This window comes from Psammomys obesus, unplaced genomic scaffold, assembly GCF_907164565.1.
Source record: "Psammomys obesus unplaced genomic scaffold, mPsaObe1.curated_primary_1811, whole genome shotgun sequence".
NCBI classification, from domain to species: Eukaryota; Metazoa; Chordata; class Mammalia; order Rodentia; family Muridae; genus Psammomys; species Psammomys obesus.
Window position 1 is genome coordinate 947,039 of NW_026596406.1, and position 12,447 is coordinate 959,485.

Genomic DNA, 12,447 nt, shown 5'->3' on the forward strand with positions numbered 1-12,447 from the left:
CTAGACAGCTAAGCTGTTACCAGTCTCCTCTAGGACGAGCATTTGCTCTTTGTGACTGGCATACCTCACTGCCTGGATCTCTGTGTTTGGGAAATGTCAGAAGTACAAAACCAAAATTAGCGGAAGGGGACTAGGACAGAAAGCTACAAATTTAATCCTATCACTTGGGAGGCAGAGGTAGGTAGATCTCTGAATTCAAGGCCAGCCTGGTCTATAGAGAGTTCCAAGACAGCCAGGGCTCCACAGAGAAACCCTGTCTCGAAAAACCAAAAGAAAAAGAAAAGAAAACTGAAAATTACCTTTGACTGCGTTTTCTTTTTAGTTCCAGTGACATACCCTTCGCAAGCTCTTGTATCTGTCTTTTCTATTCCCAGCTTAAGTCTTTGTTACTACACTCTTGGGCTAGAATATTACAATAAAGTTATGATTAATTTCTAAGTGCATTGTATCTGTCTTTCTCATCAACTTCAGAAAGAATACGTCAGTGTATTTTTGCTTCCATTGCAGTAAAGCCTAATCTCTGTACCCTGACATTCATGGTTTTCTAGAACTGAAACTCAGTTTTGAGCCCTAAAGCCAATGCTTAGAAAAAAGGAATATGCCTTATATTTCCTGAGCTTGTAAGGAATGTCGCATTCTCTGAAGTTTGTATTGCAGACACTTTGAGCAGTGTACTTCTGTTTGGACCAAAGTAGACTCTCCCCAAGGGGCTACTTTTTTTTTTTTTTTTTTTTGGTGTTTTTTTTGAGACAGAGTTTCTCTGTGTAGCCCTGGCTGTCCTGGACTCACTTTGTAGGCCAGGCTGGCCTCAAACTCACAGAGATCCACCTGCCTCAGCTTCCCTGAGTGCTGGGATCACAGGTGTGCGCTGCTACACCCAGCTTGTGTACTTTTTACGTATTTTTGTCTATTTTGTCTATCCCATGTAGAATGTGATGGCTTAGCTTGCAGGCAGTAGAGATACAAAAGGGAAAGAACTTGTTGAATACTTTTGTTTTCTAAGGTTATGGGTATATATGCATTATGAATATCAGCTCACATAGCTTATGAGCCACACAGACAGTGTTCACTATTCTCAGAGTGAGAGTGTGTGACTACTAGGAAGCCAACTAAGCCAAAATAGTGCGTAGTCATTTTGTATGATTAGGGGTGCCCATCAAAGCCAGGACTGGCTCATAGGAATTGCTCCTGTTTTCTCTGTATCAGTTTTAAGCACAGTAACGAGTTTTATGCTGTTCTACATACTTAGTATTTTAACCTTTATTTGTATGTGATTCACAGTAGCAAATAAAGGAAAAGGCCTTTCTCCCTGCCTTTCTGTACTTGCATGTCCTCTCATAGAGATGATGCTTACCCAAGGTTGAGAATGACAGAGTTCAGGGTGAGCAAAAAAGGATAGAACCAAAGGGCCTGATAGTCACGCAGTGTGCAGCTCTCAGGAGACGGACGCCATTGGGAGTGAGGCCGGGGGTGTGCGTAAGTGCCGTGAGGCCCTGCTGTGTGAGCTAGTTCTCTCACAGATATCCCTTGACTTATAATACTAGCTGTTCGTTTATATACTGTCTGTCTTCATTGTCATTATGACCGAAATGTTTGAACATTCTGTTTCTCAGGTGTGTTTAAGAAGTCTGATGGCTGGGTTGGCTTAGGCTGCTGTGAACTAGCTATTGGCTTGGAGTGTCGACAGTCGTGCAAGCAGGTAACACCTGACAACTGAGCTTTTAAGCACCATGGAATGCAGTTTGAGTTTTATCTGTGTGGTTTTGGGGACTTACCTGCTTCATAGCTTCAGAGAAGGACCTTCAGAAACGATAAATTCAGCATTAGGCTTGTTGTTTCTCTGTTACAACTGCTGCGTGTAAGATCCTCAGCCTTCTCTTACTCTTTCTCTTTGTTTTCTTAGACTTGTTTATTTATTTTATGTGTGTGGGTGTTTTGCCTGTGTTTATGTCTGTGTACACCCACATACCTGATGCCTGAGTTCTGGTAGAACACTGGTGTTCTTAGCCACTAATCCCTTTTCCCTTCCTTCCATCTCTTTGCCACATAGAGAAAATTTTTGGCTTCAAGGCATTTTGTCCTTTGCCCAGGAAATGCTGAATCATTGCTTAGCCACACCAAATGGTCATGTAAATGTGGGGTATTGCTGGATGAGAGCAGTGATACAGTTTGCTTATTTTGTGTTCATCTTCCCTTCTCTTTTTCATCGTGGCTTTCCTCTGAGCATGTGTTCCTATCCTTTCTCCGCTCTGAAGGCACATGCGACTCTACTAGTAAACTATGGCTTCTCTTTGATTAGGTTGTCTCTGCTCCAACTCAGCAGGCCCCTGATTTCTGCACTGTCTGTGTTTTCAGTGGCTCCTGGATTAGTAACATTGGCTTGCTGGGTTCTGTATTCCACTCGGTGGGTAGAGACCTACCTGGGAAGCCAGCTGTTTAAATGGTTGCTTAAGCTAACCTGAAAACAGCCTGAAGTGTGTTCGAGAGACCATTCTCTGGGATGTGGGAGATGCCAATGTCACCTTCCCTTCTGTTGTTAAAGTTTTGTTTGTGTTTTTATGAAAGGGTCTTTGTGTGGCCCTGGATGCCTGTAACTTCCTGTGGAGATCACACAGGTCCCAATTCACAGCAGTTCTCTGCCTTTACCTCACGAGTGCTGGGGTTGTAGGGGTGAGCCACCACCTCCAGCCTCCCGTTTTTTTACACAGAGCACTGTACTATAGCCTGAGTTGCTGCTCCCTCCGAACATCAGGGAAAGTTGACTTATACAGGGTTTGAACTAAAAGCAGTTGCTAGGCCATTCGCCTCCTCCCCCTTTATCAGCTCGTTTGTTATAAAGTGCATGGGACTAGACAACAGAAAAAGAGGGAGTGAGACAAGGGACCAGACCCCGGACTCTGGAACGTCTCTAAGCTGAGACTGTCATGTAGAGAAGGAACCACGTGGCTGCAGAGTTGCTCTTGCACAGAAGCACATAGTGCACTGTGAGGAGAGGCTCCTGGTTTCCTGAGATCAGTCTTCTGCCTCGTCTGTACATGTGTCGACAGCACAACAGAAGAGTGACATGTTCATTGCCGGCTGGAGTACCATGTTCTTCTTCAGCTGCCCTCTCCGTTATATGTGGTACTTTTCTGAGGAAACTGGCTCACTGCAGTCAGTATAAAATGTTGACTATGAAGAGTTAAAGAAAACACAAAATCTTAAGTGTCCTGGCAGAACTTCACAAGAAAATTCACTAGAGTGGAATTTGGCCTTTTAAAAGGCCTCTGATTTATATTTTCTTCAAAGTCGTCTAGTTTCCAAAATAACAAAAGAACCATGTTGTTATGTGAAATTGAAACCACAAAAGTTAGACTGAAGCTCCAGCATGTTGAACGAGTCCTGAGTGCTGTTTGTTTAAAACAGCATGGAAGATTTGTTGTATTTTAGGAAAATTAAATATTTGAGTATAAGTTTTCCTTGATGAAATAAGGAATATTATACCAACAGTTATATATAGTAATATATACAGATTTGTGGGTTTTATTCTATATACAAGAAACAGCATTTTTGAAGATTTTTGTTTGCTTTTAGGCATCTTCAAAGAATGATATTTCCAAAGTGTGCAGAAAAGAATATGAGGTACGTATCTTATTTAACAAATATAGGTAGACTATTGCAATGTTCTTAGAACTGCCAAAATCATTTAAATTTAAAAATTAATAAATTTTAAACAAATTGAGTTCTAACTTAGCAGAAAATTTAGCCTTGATAAAAACATTGTTTGCTTTCTCTGAAGTGTTTTGACTTTAAGGTTTGTTGAAAATAAGTATTTTAAAGAAATGCTTTAAATCTGTCATTCAGAGATTTCACCCTATAATATTTTCATAACAAAGCTGCTGGTTGTACTAAGATTCTGAAATTATTTTCTGTATCCTCTTTTGCCCCTTTCCTGGACCCATCTTGGTGTTCATTTTTTTTATATCTATATAACTGCTTGTATCAAGAAGAAATGTAACCTAACAGAATCAAGCTGCTAATGTGAGCACTTCACACTTGAACAGCTTGCATTTGGGAGGTGTTGTAGACTTGAAACCCCTGTCTCTCATGATGGGTTTCCAGCAATGTATTCCCTAGTGTGGAGATACACAGTGGAAGTGGAGGAGATATTTTGCCTTGTGCAAATGTGCAAGGCTCCTTTGGGTGTCCTTTTTCTAGAACCCATCATGAAGTGTGACACTTGTATTACTTTCAGAGTATAAGGTCATGTAACTAGGAGACTTAAATGCATATGTCTCATTGGTCACGTTACTATCTAAACAGCAAGGATCCTATTAACAGTCTGTGTATTTGGGAGAAATAGAGCAATTTCTGACTGCTTCTATATTACATTTCTGCTTATTTATTTTTCTTTTCTCAAAGTCTATAATTATACCTCTTCGTTAACATTTTTAGAATGAAGAGTCTTAGTTATTCTTTGTTCGTTTGTTCTGTTGCATAAGTTACATCTGGTCTCTGAAGACAAGTTTCCAAGTTAACCTCAGCCTCCCTCTGTTCTGATGTAAAAGGAGCCTGCTATAAAGGAAAGAAGGAAAGGATCTTTAATTTTTTTTTCTTACCTCTACCTTTGAAATGACCAGTTTGGGTTTCTCTTGAACAAAGTGGCTAATTGTGATAATTCCTTCTTTTCTTCCACATGATGTCTGACACTGTCCATCTCCTGTAGCCTGTCCTCCATTACTTTAGTGTGCTTCCTTCTCTTGTTTGGATTTCTGCATTGCCCTAGGAAGTCTGCAGTGTGTGTTGATGAAGGACGAGACAGGAAAGGTAAGGAGACAAACACTGTCCTACAACAGAGTTAACAGACTGTTTCCCAGTCTGCCTGCCTTTATCTGGCCTAGAAGTAATTACGCAATCATTTTTTCAAAAGTCTATAGGACATGTGAGTTCTTTATTTTTTAATTAAAAGCTCAAATTATTCAACTAAATTCATAATTCAGTTTGATTTCTTACAGATTATTTAGAAATAATGAGAGGCAACAGCACTTTAATTCAGAAAACCGTTCTGTATTACAAACCCAAAGCAAATCACAGCTGAAGTTGAATCTAGGACTGTGTGAACAGCTCTAAAGTAAATTCTTAAATTTCTTATAATACGGTGTGTTTTAGCTTGCTGGTTCTCTGTTCACACCAGAATAGTCTTACAAACTAGGCATTTAATATCTTTTCCTTAGCCTTGGTGTGAGCATTCCTTTAGGTTTTTGGTTTCCTGTGTTGCATTTCCCAGAACAGATCATAATGTGGTGTGAGCAGCAAGTCAGAGACTGGGTAATAACATTCAGAAGAGCTTGTTATCTTTAGTGGAAAATCGGTGCTGGTTTCAAGGGGATTTCCTAGGAAATTCACTTAAATGAGTAAAGTTTATGAATTGCAGTAAACAGTTAAGATTCTGTTTTAAGATTCTGTTTTTAAGATTCCAACCCACCAAGGTAAGCCAGTTAGATATGAAGCTTTGTTACATCAGATTTTGTAGATTCTGCCTCCTAATACATATCAGTAGTATTAATGGAATACTGAAGGCATTTTTATCTAACTAGAAAAATCACCGACTTCAGAATCAGACCTAGGTTAAAATCCTAGCTGAGTGTGGTGACACACACCATTAATCCCAGCACTTTGGAGGCAGAGACATGGATCTCTAAGCCAGATAGAGATACATAGTGATACCCTGTCTCAAAACAAAATTAAAATTTAAGTTAGACTGTTTACAGCATAATTTTATATAATAAAGGATTGTATCTAATTAAGTCAGTTAATTAAAATATATACTGGGGCTGGAAAGATGGCTCAGCAGTGTAGAACACTTACTGCTCTCTCAAAGGACTTGAGTTCAATTTCCCAGCACCCGCAGGGTGCCTCATGACCGTCCATAATGCTCCCTGATGCCCTCTTCTGGCCTCCACAGGCCCAAGACATGCAGGTAGTGCCAGTAATGCATACAGGCGGAACACTTATATAGGTAAAATATAATAAGTACATCTTAAAATATTATTTTAAATATATACTCTGTGCGTGAGGACTTTAGGGAAATCCAAAGTAGAGTAAATATGTTGGGATTTCCAGGAAAAACTTAAAAAACAGTGAGGAATTGGCATAGTTGGTTAAGAAGACTGTGGACCAAAGACATGCTAGGAAAAATGCATATGGCTCCTGGAAGGGGAAAAGAGAAAGACTGACCTTGACTTTCTCACTGTGTGGCCCTCGCTGGCCTGGAGCTTACCATGTAGACCAGGCTGACTTGAAACTCACAGATATCCACCTGCCTCTATCTCCCAAGTGCTGGGAATGGAAGCATCTGCCACTATATCCTGCCCATTCTAAAATAAAAAGGTGTCTGAGTGTGTGTGGTGTGTGTGTGTGCGTGTGCCTGCACCTATATCTTTCTTTTGAGTCTCTATACTGTGGGTAGTTTATCTCATTAGATTGCTGAGTGGCAGAGAGTTTTGTAAGTCACCTGTATTTGTGTACAGTGCACAAACAAAAGTAACTTTTCTTTGTAAGGTTCTATTATATTCCATTGCCAAAGAGGCATTAAGGACTCTATATACCATATAAAAAGCAACTACCTTTTTAAAGGATCAACATTTTAAAGAAGATTGGAGGGGAGGAAGTCAGAGATTAAATGGAGAATCACTAGCAGGATTTGCATATAGAAGTGATGTTCAAGGGTGGAGAAAATTAATTCTAATCCTTTACGCCTGTTGTTCTGGCACACTTTTACTGCTGACTGTCCTCATCTGGCATTAGGGCAAACTTACAGGTGTAGACGGTTAAGAAGCTGACTTGATTTCCTGGAAAGAAACCGTGGATACATAGGTCAAAAACTAAGGAGACAGAGGTCTGGAGAGATGAGGCACTGAGAACAACTGGGTTTTGAGGACGTTGACTTTTGCTGAGTCAATTTCCATAGATTTATAGTCTCATGTACTTGGAAGTCAAAGAATAGATTTTTGGTACGATTTAAGATGGAAAACCCAATTGCGGTCTCTTCCCTCTCTCACAAACAGATTAGGTCCCAAAGGGGCTACACTTGCCGTATGGGATGACAAAGCAGTGTGTTCATCTCCTTCTTCTGTAGAGAAATACATTGCTTTTCTCAAACTCAATGTCTCTCTTGAACACTGGTATTAATAACTTTGAGTTTGAAGCTTTGTTCATATAAAATGGATGTTTATAAAATCTCAAGCTGACAATATGTCTAAAATTGCAGTCCTTTCTGAGATGCCTACGGCAAATAACACAGATTCGCTCTAGAGGAAGGGATTTTTATTCTAGACTTAAAACTCCCACAGACAAAATTCCAAGGAAAGTAAGTAATTCATAGTTAAAAAATTTTTTTCACTAGAAAGCAAGGTCATCAAACCAGCATGAACAGTAGTGAATAGAATTAGGCCTCAAGACACTTCTTCTATGGAAATCATCACATGCAGACCATAAAATATTTAATATGGTTAAGAAACAAAGTTCTGAAAATACACAGAGCAAGTATAGTTGGGAAGGAATTTCATAAAATAAAATTGAAGAAATAAAAACCTAGTGGAAGCTGGGGTAGTGTTCCTCTCCTGTGATCTCAGGTAGAGACAGAAGGATCATGAGTTCATACTCAGCTGCATAGTGAGTTCAAACTGCTCAGCTACAAGAGGTCCTATCTATATATCTACATATTGTAGACATATATCATAATAATAAAAAACTTGCAATAAGAAGTTAAAAAAATAAAAACAAACATCTTTTTCAAAAGTGACCAATAGTTGATTTCTCAATAGCAGCAAAAAAAAAAAAACAAAAAAAAAACAAAAACCACAACAAAAACCCAGAAGACAATATTTACATGGTTCCTAAAGAAAATAGCTATCAACCTAGAATTCTGTATTTTAAAAGATCTCAGGAAATAATGCATCAGTAAGATAGCTGGAGAGGGACCAAGCACATACCTTTAATCCTAGCACTTGGGAGGCAGAGGCCAGCCGGGTCTACAAAGAGAGTTCCAGGACAGCCAAGGCTACACAGAGAAACCCTCTCTCATGAAAACAAAACAAAACAAAAAAGATAGGAGGGAATGGGATTGAGAAGAGAAGCACGAGTGAAAACAAAAGGTAATGGTGTGTGTGTGAGAGAGAAAGAGGGAGCGAGGGGGAGAGGGACTGTGGCCGTGAAACCATCACTTTGCATGGTAACTGCAAGTACACTGGGGCTGAGGAGGCAGACCGTGGGCAGAGGGCGCGTTGTGAAAGTGTGAGGACCCGAGTTTGTAGACGCAGAGAAGGCCAGCATAGCAGCACGTCTGTAATCCCAGTACCACAGTGCTGACATGGGAGACACACAGGAGGATCTCCAGAACCTGGCACCCTATAGCCTGACCGCAACTGGGGCAGCACCAGAGACTGTCTCAGAGGCGGAGGTTGAGAATTGACATCAGAGCTTGTCCTCACATCTGCATGCACTATTCTGCACGTGCGCACGCACACACACACACATACACACACCATATGACACACACATTATATGCATACAAAGGAAAAGTGGTTTCTTGAAGATTTTTTTGTTTGAGTTTTGAGACAAGTCTGGATGTAGCCCTGGATGGTCTAGAATTCACTATGTAGAGCAGGCTGGCCTCAAACTTGTAGAGATCTGCCTGCCTCTGCCCTCAAGTGCTGGGATTAAGCGTGTGTGCCCCGGCTCTGCAGGAATTTCTGACACAGGGATTTCACCTGAGAATGAGAGCTCTGACTGATGATTCTTCTTTCAACTCTGCTTTTCTCATTTGATTGCCATAAAAAATCTGGAAAGAATACCTTCGTCAGTGCTTAAAGTACTTCTGGGTTGGCAAGGTGACTCCGTGGGAAAGAGGTACTCGCTGCCAAGCCTGATTACCTGAGTGCCACTCACAGGGCCACTCCTCAAATGGTAGAAAGTTGACCTCTGACCTCTACAGTCATGCCATGGTATGCACTTATCCAGGCACATGCATATTTACACATAAACACAAATACAAACACACAAATAAATGTAAAAACTTAGATAATGCTTCTCTGAGAATTGCGTATATCTGAGTGAGATCACCAAGCTTTGTTCTAGGAGCGCCTCAAAGCAGCCTTTACCTTGATTATGCCAGAGTCTCATTCACATGACACGGGTGTTCTCAAGTCTAGGCTCTCCTGAATTGTTTTGCAAGCATGGTCCTTGAGGCACCCAGAAGGATGGGCTAGGTCAGGATGAGGCTCATGGATGTATGGTGCTAGAACCTGAAATCCTATTCAGAACACTCAAAGACTGGAGCGGCATTAGCGCCAGCTGTCAGGACACAGGCTGCAAGCCGTAACATAGCCAGTGTCGTATGTGCTGGTCAATCCGATTAAAACTTAGGTAAATATGAAGTTGTCTTCTGTGATATGAGACATAACCTGGGGTGTTGGTTTTTGGTTTTTGGTTTGGTTTCTTTTTCTTTTTTTCATTATCTTTGTCCATAATTTATCTGTGAACCCCTTCTTTTGGATGCCAGCTTGTTAATTTTTAGAATATTTCATTATTGTTATTTTCTTCTTTGATTATCAGAATAAACACTGTTAAATGATGTGAGGGTAGTGAAATGTCCAGGGACCTGGTGATGGCTATAAAATTATGAGTTACATTTTAGTTCAGGATCCATAAATTCATGTCCTACCTTAATGTCAGATTTCCCTGACACTGTCCTGATGTATGACCTTCCCATTGTTCAAGCCACTGTGGTGCTTGTTCAAGCTGCCTTCATAGTTCCCTCTTCCTGCTTTCCTCTCCCTCTCCACTCCTGCTCTAGGTTTCTAGGCCAGTACAGTTTCTAGTACTGTCATTTTCCTATCTCTTGCTTCCTTTCTCCAGTCTAGTTCTTTGATGGTTTTCTTTAAAGAAGGTGACAAACAGTGAAGAAAAGTCAGCATGAGATATTTCTCAGAAGATTAGCCTTTAAAAAAATGTTAAAGGGGGTTAGAGAGATGGCTCAGTGGTTAAGAGCACTGGCTTCTCCTCCAGAGAACCCAGGATCAATTCCCAGCACCCACATGGCAACTGTCTGCAACTCCAGCTCCAGGGGGTCTTACATTCTCATACATGTACAAATAAAAATAAATAATTATTAAAAATTAAAAGGTTTAAGGATGGGGCTGGAGAGTTGGCTCAGTGGTTCAGAGCTCTTGCTTTTACACGGGACATAGGTTCAATTCCAGGCACCTACATGGCTGCTCACAACCACCTGTAACTCCAGCCCCACAGGATCTGACACCCTCTGCTGACCTCTAGTGTCAATAGGCGTGCGTGTGGTACATATGTAGACAAAACACTCAGACATGTAAAGTAATAAAACATTCTTTTTAAGTTTTAAGACAGAAGTTTTGGGTTAAATAATTGCTAAAATACCTAGATTATTTTGCTGCTGGCCACTGGTTCTATGAGAATGCTAAGATGAAGGTGGCACAGAGGCCCTTAGACCACAAAACCAAGGGAGAGTCCCAGCCACAGCTGTCTTCACCACTGCCAGCACATAGCTGTGTGTGACAAGGTGCAGGTATGCGTAAAGCGATAGTTTTTGATTATTTGTGTGGTTCACTGTTCAGAATAGCATGCAATCAAGTCTTTTCCCATTTTACTACAGCCAAGTTCCTGAAGTTAGCAGGATGTTTTATGCATAGAAAGGAAATGTGTATACAGAGTCCCCACGCCACCTTTACCGGTGTGGTAGCGACATGCAGCTGCCTCTGCCCCGGATGCCAGTGTTGAGTGTGTATTTGCATATGCCTGTTGGGACTGGGCCATAACTTTAGCAAGCTTGTGTTTGTTTTGTTTTGTTTTGTTTTGTTTTGTTTTGGGGGGCGTGTGTGTGTGTGTGTGCATGTGTGTGTGTGTGTGTGTGTGTTGAAAGCATACAGGAAGGGAGGTGGGAACAGCCTAAGGGAACAGCACAGAGTAAGAGTAAGAGCAGCAGTGTTCACGGGCAGCTGGAGATCCCTAAACTGCTGCAGTGATTCTGGTGTGGCAGGTAACAGCATAGGCTTAGGACAGCTGTGCTGTTCCTCACCCAGTCAGCTTTCGGCTATTTTAAGCAACTAACACAGGGTGGAGATGTGGGTCAGTGGTTCAGTCCCTAGTGGGCATACACTTTCTCTTACACACACAGTCAAGTGGTCCTTCGCCTTCGTAAAGTCTGAATGACCTAAGTATAAAATATTTATTAACACTGAGGATGTGCCAGAGCTGTTGGGGTATAGTGAGTAGAGACTGTGCTGGAAAACTTTAGGAATGGTAAATCTCTGCATAGGGGTTCCTGTGGGGTGTGAGCCGTTGCCTGTAGCTGATGAGCTCCATGAAGAACGAGAGCGGTGGGTCCTGCAGTACCGGTTTGACATAACGAGACTTGTTGGCGTGTCATTTAGTACTGTCCTGAGAGGGGAGAAGCTCCTCTGTACAGTCCTTGTTGCTGGTCTGTTTCCTTCCCAGTTCATGCGTCACTGAATAAGATTATCCCGAAGGCTCCGGTCATGTCAGGCTCACCATGAGCTTGTCTTAAATGGTCTCCCCAGGTGTCTCATCTTTTCATGCTTTGTTGTTTGTTTTTTGTGGTACTGAGAACCGAACCCAGGGTGTCATGCTCTACCACTGAGCCGCTCCCTAGCCCAGACCCCATAGCTTAAACTACCCTCTTGGCTGATGGTGTAAGCAAGCAGAATCTTCTCTGCTAACTTTCTTTTAGAGACAAGGTTTCACTGTGTAGCCCTGGCTGATCTGGAGCTTGCTATGTAGGCTAGCCTCAAACTAACAGAGATCCATTTAAGGCTGCACAACCATACCTGACTAACCAAACTGATTATTGATTTTCTGGTATTCGCTACTTTCCTTCTCTCCTTACTCCATAAAATCGCACACACACAGACACACTTGTCATCTTTCTTACACTTATTGCTGAGTTGCTGAGTACAGTCTTACAGATGAAACCAACAGACACTATCTACATTTCTTCTTCTCATCATCTCCCACCAACCACTGGCTATTAAACCCTAAAGATTAGTCTACTGCCAGGTGTGGTAGCACACACCTTTGATCCTAGGACTCAGGAGGCAAGGGCAAGCAGATCTCTGTGAGTGTGAGGCTAGCCCTATCTGTACAGTAAGTTCTAAGACAGGCAGAGCACTGTAGAGGAAGACCCTGTCTCAAGATGTCCCCCCAAATTTTAAAATATATTTGTCTCCTAAGTCTGTACTCTGAGTCCTTGGAACAGCTGTGGCGTTGTCTTTGTGTCTCGCCTTCACTCACTCACCATTCATTGAGCAACTGACACACACTGGACTGATAGGCCAGCGCTGTAGTCTGCAGACTCATCTGGGGAGAGAAATCCACATAGGCTCAGGACACAGTGAGCAAGTCCACTGCTAGAAACCT

At 41.6% G+C, this 12,447-nt stretch overlaps 1 protein-coding gene across 2 annotated transcripts in view; it reads left to right on the top strand.

Annotated features, from left to right (window-relative positions):
- The window catches only part of Reck (reversion inducing cysteine rich protein with kazal motifs), a 69,778-nt gene that overhangs the window by 21,962 nt on the left and 35,369 nt on the right, over positions 1-12,447 (top strand). The window contains exons 5-6 of one of the 2 annotated variants that reach the window (XM_055597675.1): positions 1,614-1,699; positions 3,574-3,621. In XM_055597675.1, the coding sequence (XP_055453650.1) occupies positions 1,614-1,699; positions 3,574-3,621 (134 nt within the window). Of the gene's footprint in view, positions 1-1,613; positions 1,700-3,573; positions 3,622-4,529; positions 4,807-12,447 lie in introns of those variants that run through there. The other variant, XM_055597676.1, reaches the window with a different exon arrangement.